The following is a 16,822-nucleotide window of genomic DNA, read 5'->3' on the forward strand; positions in this document are numbered from 1 at the left end:
TGACAATTTTCTGAGTTTGTCTTGTTTTATGAAGAGAATATGATTTCTTCGTTTAACAGTGCCCCCGCACCCCCTCCCTCTTATGCGTGCTCTTTCACTGTGATTAGACATGTTGCTTGGTCTGTTAGTTAAACAGGAACTGTCCTTCAGATGATGAATTACTCTGTCATCTTTTCTCTCTAGAGTACATTCTCTCTCTTTACTCATGGAATAGCTCGTTGAATTATGCCTTTGTTTCCTGATCCGCACAAGCCCTGTTTTTGCCTGCACTGGAGTTGTCGCATGAGCCAAGCGAATACATCTAGAAGCTATTGTGTATGCGAACTACGTAATTATGCTTTCTATCTTGTAAGCTATTTTAAGAGGAATTTGAATTTTGATTTCACTTACAGGAGCCCAGCTTCTCCCACCCCTTTTGTTGGAAGCAGTGGAGAGCAGTTCTCTACGCTGGTATGTTCTGATTTATCTTGCACCAAAACTTATTTTTGGCCAAGTCGGGGTATCATAGGTCTGTGTTTACTTGAGCACAGGATTTTTTAAAGTCCTCTTTCTCCTCCTTCACATTCCCGAAAGAAGATGGTGAGATGGTAAATTGTATCATCCTGTGGCTGGGCTTTTTTAAATATGAAATTCTAAAAATTCAAGTTCTGTACAAAATTTAATTTGTATTCACTAGTACTTCGGGGAGTTGATTTTCCCTTATCCTTTATGTTTGGCTACGGCTCAGTGGTTCTTAACTGAATATGGGTAGGGGGATAGGGGAGAAGAGGGGTGGCGATTTTGCCCCGCAGGGGACACCTGGCAGTGTCTGGAGACATCTCTGGTTGATAGCCCTGGGTAGGAGTGGGGGTGTTGGCATCAAGTGGGCAGAGGGCAGAGATGCTGCTGGATATCCTACAATGCTTTTGGATCCCCGCCAAACAAAGAATGATCTGGTACCAAATATCAGTAGTGCTGATGCTGAGAGATTGGTGCTACAGAGGATTTCGTCTGAAGGCTGCTGTGAGTTAACCCCTTATTTTGTGCCCATCCCGAATGTCATGCTCAAACACAGTTAAAGACGGTTTCTCAGAAATAGCACAGATGTCCGTTTGAACCTTAAAAAAAGAGCTGAACTCCTCATGGCCAACACAGAAAGTATATCCATGTTTTAAATGAAGATTAAGGCCCAAACAAGATTGACTAACGTGCTATAATATGTCACTGGGCTGACTTGAGTAAAGGACGGGCTTCTTAGAGGGCGGTGTTCTTGTGTTCACAGATGCCTGTGTTCACGGATTCTCCTACGTTGGCACTCTGTAGGTAGCAAGCTGTAGGTCGGTACTAAGCTGGGTCAAGAAACCGTGTATGTTGATCTCAGTCCTTGGGAGTGGGAACTGCACTGGGTCTTCCCTGGTTCTGTAGTTCACAGAGATGGATGCAGTATGTACTGGGACCCAAAGCTGTGTGCTCGCACGTCAACATTTCCCCGGACTACGGGGAGCCAGTTCTCCTAGAGGTCATCATTCCATTTTGCCTGAGTGCTATAAGAAACTCCCGTATTTTGTGCATAAAGTAAGTAAGATTTCTTTAGTCTGCTCTAGGCAGTTTTTTTTGTTTGTTTGCCTTTCTCAATAGTTTGTAGAGATGTTTGAAAATCTAACATAGCCAAGAATGAAAGAGGAGACCTGGATTTTCCTCATCTAATTTTTGTAGGTGAGGGAAATGAACAGCAAGCCGATTTCCCTTGTATTGGCCCACCGACATATGTTGAAGGGTTAGGGTTGTAAGAGAATACTGTCCAATGTGGGAAGGTATTGAGATGTAGAATCTTTGGGTAATTCACTCAGAACATAAGGCATCTTCTTTATTTCGCTGTAACTCTTCCATGGTCAAGGAAAGCGCCCATATTCCAGTCGGAGGCGCCATCTTTACTAATACTTGCACTGGGAAATGAACAATGGGCTTTGCTAGCAGACCTTGTCACGGATGAGACCATTAGAGCAAGTGGTCTAATGCTTTCGATGTGACACAACCACTTGGAGAGGCATCCAGGATGAGCCCTTGACTAAATACTGCCTTAGAGTAAATGATCTTGTTTAACTGGTCATAGTTCAGATTGGGGCATTCTCTCCCCAAAACCTCAGGAGGAAGAGAAAACGAAATGGTCTGGGGCCAATTCTTCCCCCTTCAGATAACTCACTCCCCCCGCCCCGCCCCAGTTTGTTTACTCTCTCCAACGCTGCCTTCCTTGTAACTGGGATTCCGGAACAGAACAGACCCAGCCGTGAATCCGGTGTGTTAAATAGCACTGAGGAATGCAGGTCAGAAAGGAAGTTTGAGTTCGTTTCCCATTGCCGTGGAAGTCCGTGCTGCGGCAGCCGCCAAATCACAGTGAGCTTAGAATGTATGAGTGAGTTCTCAGTAACAGGAGCAGCAAGGGCTAGAAAGTTGAAAATAGATGTCATATGATACCAATTATAACTCAGTGAGATTTTGCAGTACCAAGAACCTATACAGAGGGCGAGCCAAAATGGAAGACGGTCCTGTTTCCTATGGCTTTAAAAACATTTTTATTACAATGTTTGCTACCTTTTTTTTCTTCAAACTTTTAATTAAAGTTTGTTTGGCTCTCCTGACTCATTTCTATATCGTCAAAGGAAATAGAAAAGAAGCGGCTAGGATAGCAGAAGAGATCTATGGTGGAATTTCAGGTAAAAATACCCGGGTTTGCTCCTAAAACTTAAAAAAAAAAAAAAAGAAAAGAAAAGAAAAGAAAAAACTCTCCTGGATAGTTCGTGTGAATAGTATTTCTAGAGGGCAGATTTTATTATACGTTGGCTTTGTGTGGGTAGTATTAAGAATTATTATTTAAAGTAGCAAGTGATGTTGACTGCACCAATTTGAAGGATTTCTCAGCTTTATTTTTTGCAAGTTTGTAGTTCTTCTAGGGGTTATTATTTAAGTAAATAGGTTAGTGGCTTTCTTAGAGTATGTGGAGAAACCTCATTGCTACTAACCTAGAGAATGACTTACATGGGATTATTTTCTTTAATATTTTTAAGCAAACTTTAACAATGCATTCTAACAAGACTAAGTTTCCTCCAGAAATAGAATGACCAGGAAATCTGATTTAAAGCAGCAAATGTGCCGTGCTATATATATTTTTGTGTTGTCACTTGCAATTCGAATCCATTAGCTATTCGTCGCTGTCAGGAAAAAACCCTGCGCTAAACCCGTTTATACACGGCACTGTGCAAAGCCCTGCAAACAAAGGTTTCCTAATATGAAATGCCAGCATTCGGGAAAAACATTTTAAGTCTCATGCTCTGTAGGATTTAGTCTCCAGTTCTCTCAAGAAATGATTCACCTCAATTGGAGTGAATTGCTGCAAAAGTAAATGAATTGGGTAACTGTCACTGCTGGAGTGGTCACTTGACAGAGGAGTATTTATTTGTAAACAGAGTTCACAATTTCCCTTTCTATCCTTAGTGTTCATAGGGATTCCAGGATGACGTCATTCTTGATCTAGTATACATGTCAATTTGCACCACCCGGGATTCTCTTTCAAAATAGACCTGTGCGATGTGATTCCAATACAGTAGACAACTTTGAAGACACTAGCTGACGGCAGTCTCATCCCCCCACCCCCCCACCAAATAAGACCTCCAAAGACTCAAAGCCTCAGAATGCTTCAGTTCCCTGGGGGAAATGAGGAGAATCTTGACGTTTCAGGAAGTGTCAGAAGGCCGGGGATGTGGAAGGAGGTTTCTTTTGGGGATTACATTTGTCACACATTTCAGGGAGGTATGTTGCTTAGACTGGTTTTTTAAAAGTTTCTCTTTCATTTCAAGTTAAGTGTGATCTGGAAATCTATTTTCTAATTTCATATGTAAATGTGGGCAGGGGCTTTCTGAAAGTTTCGGTCACACAGAATGGATGTTTTTGTAGATTGATCCTCCTTACGGTTTAAATGAGGTAAAGTGCAACAAAATATTGACAGGAACGTGTTAAGAATATTTTGTCCTGTTGTTCACCTGCATTGTTTCTGTCTTTGTCATGCTGAATTAAGCACACTCTTAAAAAGTTTCGATAGTAGTCAAAACCCATGTAAAAACATGGTTTGGATTTAGGTCTGGAGCCATAATACAGATCTCTTAAGTAGAGCTCATTCATTCTTTAGCCCAGCTGTCCTCATTTGGTCATTAAATGGATAATATTCCATTTAATTTGGAAGTAGCATGGCATTATAAAATCAAAAATGTCTGTCTTAATTATCATCAATGAGGCGGATGGGGGGAATAGTACATGTCAATTTCTCAGTTTAATTTCCTTTCTATGTATACATATATGTGTGGGTGGGTGACTGTGTGTGTATCTGAATGCACACAGGCACCCCCCCCCACATATGTATAATAGACAGTATATCCAGATGTGGTAAATAAGGCTTTCTATAAGAATGTAGGCAGCAGCATGCCAGAAACAGTGTTTTTTTTTTTTTCTTTTGACACTGTTAGGGAGTCCGTTGCTATATACTTAAAGCTAAATGTATTAAAGAACAAAATTTTGTGCCAGTCTTCAGCTCAAACCTGAAATTCTCTTTACCGCTCACGGTTAAGGCAAATGTCGGTTGGGAAAATATGTGACCTTTAATCAGTAAGCTAGCTAATTGACTTAGAAAAGTCTCAGTCCAAGGTTAAATTTTTTGATTCCGATAGTATATTATGTTCCTGTAAACTATCATCAGAGCTGTCAAAAACAAGGGGAGGGAGATAAAAACTAAGCCAGAACAGAGTTTAGCCTGTCATAGCTGCTGGCACACTTTCTTTTGGAAGCTACACCTAGAAACATGTCCCTCATTAAATGTCATTTCTCGGACTGCAAAACGCGGAGTTTTCTTTTTCAACTCTCATATTCTGGACTTAAGGGTTCCATATGTCTTTGTGGCTTAAACTACTGCATTTGTAGATAACTTACCAGACTTGAGGTGAACTGTGGCTGGCTGGTTTTTTTTTTTTTTTATTTTGGGGGGCTTCTTTGTGTAATTGGCCAATTATATATACATACGTAGTTAAGTTTAAAACATTGTCATTGGCTCTGGGTGCTGCAGCTTGAGCACCAGATGAATCACTGGATCCCACCTTCAGCCCCTAGAGATTCCTGCAGGCACTTTCTCGTGACAGATGTGGTATATGATTTTTCTGCCTTTGCTAATTTGGCCAGAATTAAAGCTCTTTTTAGTCCAGGGCTTGGTCATCAAACTTGATGAAACTATAAAAATAGCTACAGGTTGATCATCTGTTTTTACCACCCTTGGGCCAGACATGGTTCAAGATTCAGGAGTTTTGGGGCTACTGGAAAGATCTCACGGTGTGTATAACGTCTATCACACAGCACTCCCGTCGTCAGACTTTTTCGTATTTCTATTTCTGAATTATATTTGATATTTGACACTAAGTGGAAATACAAATGAAAGAGAATAAATTGCTTAACCTGAGTCCTTACCATGTTTTGCTGCCAAGGGAGTTTGTATCAAACTTGAGGAAAATCTTGGTTTTCCAGAATTTGGGTGATTTTACAATTGCAGATAAGAGATTGTGGAACTATTGTACTCTTTTTTTTTCTTTTTAATTTATGCTAAATTTGGGGCACCTGGGTGGCTCAGTGGGTTAAGCCTCTGCCTTCGGCTCAGGTCATGGTCCCAGGGTCGTGGAATCGAGCCCAGCATCGGGCTCTCTGCTCGGCAGGGAGCCTGCTTCCCTTCCTCTGGTGATCTCTGTCTGTCAAATAAAATCTTTAAAAAAAAAGAATTTATGCTAAACCATATCTAAAAGATTAGTTCTAGTCCAAGTGTTAACACTTAGAATCAACTGTCCTTGTTCTAAATTCAGAAAAGACTCACCTTGACTTGATGGCCACGCCTCTGTCTGACTCAACGTCCTGACTCCTTTTTCCTGTCCTTCCCCTTCCAACAGGTTTTTCCTGCTTTTGGCCCATTCTTGCCTCATCCTTTATTTAGCTTTCTACCCTGTTGAGTTTTGCTGGTTGTCCTCCCAAACCTTGGCCCAGCCATCCTCCGCAGAGTGACCTCTCACAGGAGTCTCCTGGCCTTTCCAAATTTCGACAACCCGTCCTCAGCAGGGGCTTTCTAACACCCCTGTCACCTCTAGGTCAGCTCCCCTGCTCCTGATGGGCTCAATGGCACCTTCTTTCTAACAGCCTACAGAAAGATGTTCGTTGACCACGGTGTGTCTCCTGACTAGAACCGTGTATTCTAGAGCGTACGCATTTTAACTCCATTTTATTATATTTTATTATATTTTAGGTATCCCAGGAAGTTATTTATAATATGGGTTTTTGCCAGTTATCTTTGTTTGACTTGAAATACCATTAACTCTGCCAGGTTCTTGTGTATATTTTGGCTCAGAATTGAGATTCCTTTTAAAATTTTTATTTGATAGATGCTACAAGAGAAGATATTGCTTCATATGATTTTGGAACTTGAATAAAGAGAATAAAGATTTTTCCATGTGCACCAGAGATGATAACCCGTTAGGTGGTTCTTTAAAAATAGCAAACCAGTAATTTAAATACTTGTTGGAATTAGGAAGGGGAGAATTGCAAAAAAATATTTTTTAAATAGTCATAATGGGTTTTATCTTGAATACTTGGCACTCAGACAACTGTATTCCTTCGGAACCGATTTTGTGATTGAAATTTGTGGTTTTAGAAGTTGTCATGAAACTGCTATTCCAAGATTCTGAGAACTAGAGATATAAATCATATTCTGAGAAAAAGTCAAAGAGGGGGAATGAAAAAGTACTTGAACATTTTCCATACACCTCATCAGGAACAAGTAAACATATTTGTCCCGTAAACTATCTTCCTAACGTGCTTGCAATCCTGTGACCCAGGCAGTCTGCCAAGGGACTAAAAATAGGCTGCCTTAGAAGAGAATGGCTGATTTCTACTTAGGCATTCATTTATTTGGAGAGCTTAGTTGATATTTCCTGAAAGGAATGGAAAAACTCCCTAGCTGCCAAAAAACTTTGATCCTTAATTTCTCACAATTAGCGCCAATTTGCAAAACAAGAATGATACGAGTGAGAGACTGCGTGTTGGGAATAAAAAGAGGGAGACAGGAGAGCCCACCATGGCAGAGTTGCCGGAAAGGGTTTTGTGTGAAAACTCGAGGTCCTTTGAAGCGAGTGTTGGAAAACAATGTGACTGGAAAGGAGATTTCCTTGAGAGTCCTTTTCCCAGTTGGGAAGCAAAAATGAGTTCTGCACTTCTGGTGACAGGAATGGGTTTATTTCATGCTGTGTATCAGGAGATGGTGGATGGAGCTAAGCATCCTGGGCCAATAAATGGGCCTCAGGTTAAGCGGGAATTAAAACCAGTGTTCTGAACACCAGAGCAGGGGGTGTCCTCGGTCCCAAAACCTTGAAATTCGGTTCTTTTCCGGCCACTTGCTGCAAGTGAGATCTCTTCCTCTGGGGCAAATGGGTTGGCGTGCATTTTGGGGGGGTCTTTCCTATTGTGAAGCCAGGCTCTTCCTTCCCTGGTCTCTGGAAGGCCAAGGGCTGGGGCTCCAGGAGAAATCCAAGTTGAGACAAGAGGTCTCTGGCAGGAGGGGAGTTTGGTATTTCCCTCTCAAGGTGGAAGTCAGGCAGTTTACTGAGCTGCCCGCTGGGCCTTGATGGCCCCTGGGTCTGGCTGTCCCCCGGGGCCTGGCCTGCGGGAAAAGAGTAGCCGAGAGCAGTCCTGTGCTGAGAGACAAGCCCAGGACGGCTCCCTGTTCCTGCTGTCATGGTGCAATGGAAGATGGCAGGCTTCCCATGACGTCAGAGGCATGGCGTGGGAGTCGGGGGTGTCAGAGGGTGCTGCATTGACAGGGGACACTAGGAGAGGTGGCCCAAAGCTGAGACATAGCAAAGGGGCCTGGAAGTGAGCCTCGGCAGGAAGGGCGAGCCTGCAGACCAGGAATGAGACGTGCAGTGGAGGCCGCAAGCCCGCCTCCTCATCCAGGGACCCAGGGAGACGTCTTCCCTCTCTTTTTGCCACCCCCCCCCCCCCCGCCCCGGCTCGGGAGGACCTGCCACCCAGAGGAAGGACGCTGGGACACATGAGAACGCTCTCCCATCCGCAGCCGCTGGGGCAGCAGAGAGGGCCGTCCCCTGGGCTGGGAGTAGGCCGAGGAGCAGAAGTGACAGTCTGAAAGTGGACTGACCCGCAGACTAGTTTGAAAATCTCCTTGCTGAAGTGCTTTGTAAATACAGACACGGGCACCAATTCTAAGCGAACATCTACCTGAATTTTCACAAGGTGACCGTGCCCGGGTGTCAGCTCCCACGAGCCCGAAGCCGCAGGTGATCGGTCCGGCCCCTCTTTTCCTCTTCCAGGTGGCCCCCGCCCCTCCTTGGGGGCCTTCTGACTCCTAACACCCCAGGTGACTTGGGGCCCCTTTCGTACATTACAGAAAGGGACGGCACAGCGCATGCCGTTTTGTGTCTGGTTTCCTTCACTCAATATGAGGTTTTGAGCAGCAGTGGGTCTTATGGGACTGGTGAGTCACAGACGTTACCAGAAATAGGACGAGGATGTGGTTAAGGTTCCTGCTTCTCAGAAGGAAAGGGGACACCACAGCCTACCTGGAGGTAAGTTTTAAAAATAATAAAGCCAATTCATGCTAGTATCCTAATTTCCTAATAGCAAGACTGGCTTGTCTTGGAACAAAAGAATAACCAAGCCATGGCTGTGGATTTCCTTCTTATATTGGTCAGGGTGCTGAGTTGCCATCCGTGGATGAAGACTGTCCTTCCAACTCCAGCGCCCGTGGTCCTTTCCAAGAGCGATTAGGCAAGAGGGCAACGTGTCTGATACACAGATCATGTTGAATGCGGTAGAGATGTATTAGAAGAAAACCAAGGCTGACTCATTAAGGACTATGTGCATTCATTATCTCATTATTCTCAGCTTATGCAACTTATAAATGTCAGAAGAGATTTAAAAATACTCCCATCAGCTTTTAACGGACTCAGGAACACATGAAAATACAAGCACAAGATTTTTTCCACGTTAAAATTTTTATCCATTTTTCTTATAAAAACATCCCCCATTTGTATCAGGAATATGAAAACATCAGTGATTATATGTGTATATAGGTAAGCTTGTATATAAGTTCATTCCAACTTACACACACACATACACTTTTTAATTTTGGAACTAATTTCAAAGTGACAGGAAAGTTACAAGAGTGGAACAAAGAATTCCTACTCCTCTTTGCCTAGAGACCCCATTCCTATGTACTCAACTGTCCTAATATTGTCTCATCAGCCTTCTGCCGTGTGCAGTCTTTCCGCAGCCCCTCCTTGAACTGGTTACAGGCCACTTACTTTTCAAAACACCCCTCAGTCCGTTGGTTCACAGTGTCCTCGGGTTGGGTTTGGGTTATACATCTCGAGCGGGAATATTGCACAAGCTATGGTGTTTTCTTCGTTGCATTTCCTTCCAGAGTACATGAGGTCGCCCCTCACATTCCATCCCATGGTTCGCTGTGCTGATCTGTCCCATCACTTCTGATGTTAACTTTGATCCCCTGTGTAGAGTGGGTCTATAATGTTGTTCCCCATAAAATGGCCCATATTTCCTTTATAGCTAATAATTATTTTGTGAGGAAATAACTCAAGTCAGATGCGACAATTTCTTCTCCATTTCCAAGCAGGTGTTCTACTGTGAGGTAGAGCTCCCGCCTGGCTATTTATATATTAATTTATATCAGCGAGGACCTAGAGATTCCTATTTTATTTGATAGGGTATAATCTCCTACTACCATTTTTTTATTTCAATGCTTAGGTCATTTCATGTTTGACCAGTGGAAGCCCCTGCAAGCCAGCTTCCGTATCTTCTTGACATGGCCCATCATTCACTATATTTCTGGCAAGGTGTTCGAGGCCCATCTTAATTTTTCCTGGCCCAGCCCTGGAATCACCCATTTCTCCAAAACCTTGTTAAAATAATATGAATAGAAACATAAATACACCTATGTTGAAAATCACATTTTTGTACTAACTAGTCCAATTTCAATCCAACCCTGTAGAGTTCATTCTAGCCTTCCGTCTTTTCATACTCTTTTCTCACCCAAGGGTAAGAGAAGCTAAAAATGAAATTGCAATATTAGGGGGCCTAATGAAACATTTATGGCCCTGGTTCTCATCTGTTGGAGAAGTTCACTGTGTCCTTGTGGCCTCGAGCCATTTCATACTTACATAATCCCATCTTTGGTGGGGTTGTGTTTGCCAAGGTTGCAGGTATAGGAAAACCCAAATTCTTGGCACCATCAGGATCCCCTAGAAAAGGTTGATAAGATGGACCCTTCGTGTGAAATCCAAATTATGTCACGTGCTATCCAGTGAATGAAGAGTACAATTATGTTTGAAATTTTACAAACTGGAACAGGTGTTTGTCCCAAACAAATGATTGCCCTTTGGCATGTTTAAAGAGGGTTACTTGTTAAATGCCCCTTGAAGCTGGTTAGTCTTGTTTACTAACAAACGATTACAGGGTAAAAAATACTCGCCCTACCATGTGTACTTATTACTCATAAGTTGCTTGAGTACCTAACATTATGGATGTGTTTTACTGGCCTACTTAGAGACCAAAGCACTTGCTAAATACCAAATTACTAGACACCCCCCCCCCCCCCGCCCCGCCACTTTACAGATCACGAAATTGAGGTCGAAATAATTTTAGTTAACTTGCCCCTCTTGGCAGAAAGGGGTTGAGGTCGGATTTGACCCCAGGCAGTGTGGCCCCACAGGCTCCATGTTCAGCAATCCCGCTCAGCTGCGCAAAGGAAATTTTGGAAGATGTGTCGTCTGAAGAACCATACCTATTCTGCATCATGGAAATAGATATGCCGTGGTACCAAAATGAACCGAGACAATTACCTTGAGCATAGAGAACCAACCCATTTCCCCTGATCATCCAGCCTCCATGGGTACACGCTGTTGGGTTTTCAGGCTAGAGGTGAGGCGGGGGCAGGATGAAAGCAGGGAGGCTCAGTGAGTAGCTCTGCCCATCATTTGCCTTCTTTGGAGCTATCAGATCCAGGCCTGGGGTAAAATGTATTCGAAGTAAATCTATTGCTTGTTAAAACAGCCCCCCAAAGAGTGAGAAAGCTTCTCTGTGCTCCCTGTCTGCACACACCACTAGACCAATGGGCTGTACACTCACTGGTGTGTTACCTGGAAAGCAGCTGATGAGAGAGCCTGATGTGTGGTCTAGCTTCCACTGTCATCCCCAGGCCCTCTCCCATGGTGGGTGGGCTGCAGGATGGAACAGCCAGAAGAAGACTCCAGACCTTGACTTTTGCTTGATTTGTGTTTCAGACTGTTGGGCTGATCGATCCCCTCTTCATGAAGCTGCGGCCCAGGGGCGTTTACTGGCCCTTAAAACTCTAATTGCACAAGTAAGTAAACCACAGACGTGTTCCTTTGTGCTTCCGCTATAATTGCTGTTGTGCTTCCGGAGCTTTGGCTGTGGCAGAGGTCTTGCTCGCCCCATCTGGTGGCCCGCATGGCCAGTCTAGGTGTACGTATCACTCCCTCCCCTTCTGGGCCTGCCTTGACCCCAGAGGCAGTTTCCCTGTGACGGGGACAACAGATGCCCTCAAATTTTCCTTGCATTAACTCCCCATATACTCTCCCAGCCTGCATGAGTAACGATGGCCCTGAACTTGCATTCGTCAGCTATTACCACATAACAAATGACCTCAAAAACACAGTGGCTGAAAACAAGGAGCATAGATTCTCGAACCTGCTGTGGGCTACGGAGTGGCCTGGCCAGATGGTTGTGGCTCCGAGTCTCTTACGGGCAGCCAAGTACCAGCCAGGGCTGCAGTCACCTCCCAGCTCGGTGGCAGAAGATCTGCTTCCAACCTCACTCATGTACTTGTGGGCTGGCTTCAACTCCTTGCCATGAGGGCCTCTCCACAGGGCTGTGCCATGAAATGGCAGCTGGCTTCCCCCAGAGAGAGCACGAGACAGTGCCTAAGCAGGTCCTAGTATAACCTAATCTCCAGAGTGATGGCCCATCACTTCTGCCATATTCTGTTCATTAGATGGGAGTCAGTGCATCCAGCCCACATTCAGGAGGAGAGGAGCACCCAGTGAGCCAAACCCAGGAATCCGGGGTCACGGAGAGCATCTCCAGAGCAAACATTACAATAGGTTGACGTAGATTTATGAAATCCTTTGGGAAGATTTGTTAAAGTCTTAGTTATTAAGTCTACTTTGTTTTTATTGATGAGTGTATCTCCTAGCACCTTGAACAATGAATAACGGCTTAGTAAATATTTGTAAAATGAATGAACAAAAGTATATATGCTCCATTTACTTTGTTTGTTTTAGACTCTGCATGTGTATAGAGGAGGTGATGTATTATATCTTCTTTATACATTCTAGCTACCACCGAACCTGGCTTCCTTATCATTTTGAATTTAAGCAGTTGGGTACGCAGTTGTGTGTGTGTGCACATGTGCATGCACGTGTGCACACACTTTTTTTTTACTTCCTCTTTTATGAGCTGGGTCACTTCTTAAGGAAGTAGAGACAAAAGGAAAACAGTACTGCCAATAATGATCAAGTGGATTTTGTACGTTATTTTTATCACTTGCTTATCTATTTTTAAGCACTTAAAATTTGATCTGATTATTTTTAATATGTAATACATTCCCATAGTTTGAAAATTAAAGTGATACTTAAAGGTGAAAAGTCTTGCATCCACCTCCTCCCTCTCGGCCCTCCTCAAAACGTTGATTAGTATTTTTTTTAAGTAGGCTCCACACCCTGCATGGAGCCCAGCGTGGGGCTTGGTCTCATGACGTTGAGATCAAGACCTGAGCTGAAATCGAGAGTCAGACACTTAACTGGCTAAGCCACCCAGGCGCCCCTTATTAGTATTTTTTAAAAATAAACTTTTAATCTTGAAATAATTTTAAAGACAAGTTGCGAAGAGAGTGCAGATCCTTCCCTCCCTTCACCCAACTTCCCCTGGTGCTAATATCCTACATAAGCATGTCCTTCAGTCAAAACTAAGACAATAACATTGGTACAGTAGCGTTAACTAAACTACGGACTATTAGAATTACACCCATTTTCCCACAGAGTCCTTTTTCTGTCTCGGGCTCTAATCCAGGATCCCACATTGCCTTTAGTACTTCTTCATTTTTATTTTATTTTTTTAAAAGATTTTACTTATTTATTTGAGAGAGAGAGAGAGAGAGAGAGACAGCATGAGGGGGAGACAGTCAGAGGAAGAAGCAGACTCCCTGCTGAACAGGGATCCCGATGCAGAGCTCAGTCCCAAGACTCCAGGCTCATGATCTGAGCCAAAGGCAGTCGTTTAACCAACTGAACCACCCAGGCGCCTCTCTCTATTTTTTTTTAAAGATTTTATTTATTTGTGAGAGAGAGAGAACACATAGGGGGAGAGAGGGAGGCAGAGAGAGAGAGAGAGAGAGAGAGAGAGCGAGCATGGAGGAAGCAGGCTCCCTGCCTAGCAGAGCCAGATGTGGGACTTGATCCCAGGACCCTGAGATCATGACCTGAGCTGAAGGCAGAGGTTTAACCCACTGAGCCACCCAGGCAGCCCCACCTCTCTCTATTTTTAACTATACTTGATAAGCATGTTGGTTTCTGTAAACCAGTGTGCTTAATGTTTGAGGAGTGTTCTTCAGAGGGAAGTTCAACTTTTTCACTGCGCATGCCCAATTCTTCACACTTACACCCTAGTGCAAAATGTATTATTCTATTTTATTTTTTACTATATTTCACGTACAGTGGGGTGGAGAAAAGCATTAAACCAGGCATCAGGAGCTCCTGACTTTCAGAGTCATCTGGCTATCATCAACCCCTGGGAAGCTTGAGTTTTACGAATAATTTGAACTTTCTGCCTCTCCATTTTCTCATGCACAGTGGAGGGGATTCACTCTAGATGGTCTTTCAGGCGCATCTGGGTGTTACTTATGCACAAATGCAAGGATCTTAACACCTTGCCAAGGATGCAAGTTTTTCTTTTCTAGTGCGCTTCTGCCACCTTGTGGATGAGCCTGTTTTCCTTATTTTCTTAAAAGGAAATCCTATCTAGGAAAAGGACGAGATTTTTCTAATTGTAATAATTACCTAATTTGAAATCTATAACACTGCTCTAGTGTAATGACAGCATACTCAGGACACGAGCGGGGACAGGACCAAGGAGGCATAGAGAGGCCCTACGATGAAGGGAGCAGGAGTCGTGGGCAGTTGTGGGCACCGAGGGCAGTCTGGCAGGAGTCGGTGGGAACTTAGGTGTGGGGTTGGGGTTTAGGGTCACGCAGTAGGTTTTGGAAGCTTTCAGTGGGCAGGTGAGGAGGCAGGAAATCAGAAGCAGAACTTGGCTGGGCAGGACTGGCAGGGACCTAAGTCATTTCCCAGACAGAAAGCGGTCATGGGGGGGGGGGGATGGTAAGGACCAAGTTGCACGCTGTGGGGTTGCGGCCCCCCGCAGTGTGCTTCCCCCACAGGGATCCTAGGAGCTTGTCTCCTTGACTCTGGCGCTTCGGCCCAGGACTGGCTGCCATTGCTATTACTAATGCAGCCTTTAACCCCTTCTCTCCAAATTCTAGGGTGTCAACGTGAACCTTGTGACCATTAACCGGGTCTCTTCGCTCCACGAGGCGTGCCTTGGAGGTCACGTAGCCTGCGCGAAAGCCTTATTGGAAAAGGGCGCACACGTGAGTACCGCCTTCCCTGACTCCTGCCCCCGCCCCCCACGTCCCCGCACCTCGCGGCTCTGTCTGCCCAGGTGCACCTGCTAGCCTCTACAGAGATGCTGCCTTCCAGACAGCGCACCCTCTGGGGGTGTAGGCAGGTCAGGCCCTGTCCACATGCACATTCCCGAGCCCGTGACACACTGCGGGTCCCTCCCCTCTTCAGTGTCTGTGCCTGTGGATGAATGTTTGTTAAGGTAATTCACGGGGCTCTGAAAATTGCGATGGTGAATTTCAAAAGATCAATGGGAACTGAAGTTAGTTGAAAACAGCTCTTGGGAAATGGATCGGGAAACATGAAAAAGAACACAATTTAAACGAACAACAACAAACACTTAATGCGACACCTTAAACCCACTATTTTCATTGAGCAAAATCACCATGTGAGCTTCTTAGTAAAAAATACATGGAAAAAAATTCAACAGAATGAACTTTATTTTAAAATTCTACCCTTATTTCTCTTCTTGTTTTGCAGATTTTTTTTTTAAAGATTTTATTCATTTATTTGACAGAGAGAAATCACAAGTAGACGGAGAGGCAGGCAGAGAGAGAGAGAGAGAGGGAAGCAGGCTCCCCGCTGAGCAGAGAGCCCGATGCGGGACTCGATCCCAGGACCCCGAGATCATGACCTGAGCCGAAGGCAGCGGCTTAACCCACTCAGCCACCCAGGCGCCCCAACAGATTTATTTTATTTTTATGTCGTTTTTAACTCTAGTGTAGTTAACATACAGCATTACCCTAGTTTCGGGTGTGCAGTATGGTGATTCACTGTTGCCACACATCACCCCGCAGCCTCAGTTCAAGGCTAAGGAGGGGCTTAGGTGTTGTGTGTAATGAGCTATCACAACAGAATTGTAAAATTAAAACTTCTGAAAATCTCAGGGATGTTTCTTTAGTTGCCAGCTATCGTTTTATGGCTAATTTTGGTTTTTAAATTCAGTGCCTGTGTTCTTTGTTTCTGGAGCTGCAATGTTTGGAGTTTGCAATGTTTCAGGAGATTTTCTTTAGCACTTTATGTGGCAGTTGGGTTTCTACTGTAGAACTCAATAGGAAAGTCTTTCGGGCAAAGTGTTGCTCCGGATGCCATCGCGGGCACGTATTTTTATTAGGTAGTGCTGCTTTAGGTTACCGCTTACTCAAATCCCACGTGATGATGACTGTGAGGCTGGGTGAGGGCCACTTCCTTTTTTTTTTTTTTTTTTTTTTTCCTTTAAGATGTATTTATTGAGTGGCGCCTGGGTGGCACAGTTGGTTAAGTGTTTGCCTTTAGCTCAGGTCATGATCCCAGGGTTCTGGGGATCAAGCCCCACATCAGTCTCCCTTCTCAGCAGGAAACCTGCTTCTCCCTCTCTCCCTCTGCTGCTCCCCCTACTTGGGCTTGCTCTCTCTCTCTCGCTCTCAAATAAATACATCAATAAAAATGAAATATTTTTTTAAAAATTCATTTATTGATGTATCTGTTCATTTGGGGTGGACGGAGGGGCAGAGAGAGAGAGAAGCCCAAGCAGACTCCATGCTGAGTCTGACGTGTGGTGCCATCTCACGACCCTGAGATCATGACCTGAGCCAAAACCCAAGAGTCCGACGCTTCACTGACTGCCCCACGCAGGCACCTCAGAGGGCCCTTTCCTTCTGTTGGTGGAAAAGGGCAGACAACATCCGATGGTAGAGGAGTGTGCGCTGGTACAACACTGGGAGGTTTTGTGGAGGACAAAGAAGAGAGTAAGACACAGTCCCTTGGCTGTGGCAATCTTATGAGGGAAGAGTCGATAAATATTGTATTCTTTAACATTTAAATCAGAAGGAGAGAAAGAATCAAAGCAAGTTGGTTAGTCAGTAGAAAATTCCTCAAAGGGGTGCCTGGGTGGCTCAGTGGGTTAACCTTCTGCCTTCGGCTCTGGTCATGATTCCAGGATCCTGGGATCGAGCCCCACATCAGGCTCTCTGCTCAGCAGGAGGCCTGCTTCCTCCTCTCTCTCTCTCTCTGCCTGCCTCTCTGCCTGCTTGTGATCTCTCTCTGTCAAATAAATAAGT

At 44.4% G+C, this 16,822-nt stretch overlaps 1 protein-coding gene across 1 annotated transcript in view; it reads left to right on the top strand.

The window, feature by feature from the left end:
- The first annotated feature begins 2,478 nt into the window (after positions 1-2,478).
- ASB11 (ankyrin repeat and SOCS box containing 11) overlaps positions 2,479-16,822 on the top strand; it is a 24,758-nt gene continuing 10,414 nt past the window's right edge. Inside the window, exons 1-3 of the mRNA XM_059385043.1 lie at positions 2,479-2,693; positions 11,370-11,449; positions 14,645-14,752. Coding sequence (XP_059241026.1) covers positions 2,513-2,693; positions 11,370-11,449; positions 14,645-14,752 — 369 coding nt within the window. The 5' untranslated portion in view covers positions 2,479-2,512. The remainder of the gene's footprint in view (positions 2,694-11,369; positions 11,450-14,644; positions 14,753-16,822) is intronic.

This window comes from Mustela nigripes, chromosome X, assembly GCF_022355385.1.
Source record: "Mustela nigripes isolate SB6536 chromosome X, MUSNIG.SB6536, whole genome shotgun sequence".
In the NCBI taxonomy this organism is placed as follows: Eukaryota; Metazoa; Chordata; class Mammalia; order Carnivora; family Mustelidae; genus Mustela; species Mustela nigripes.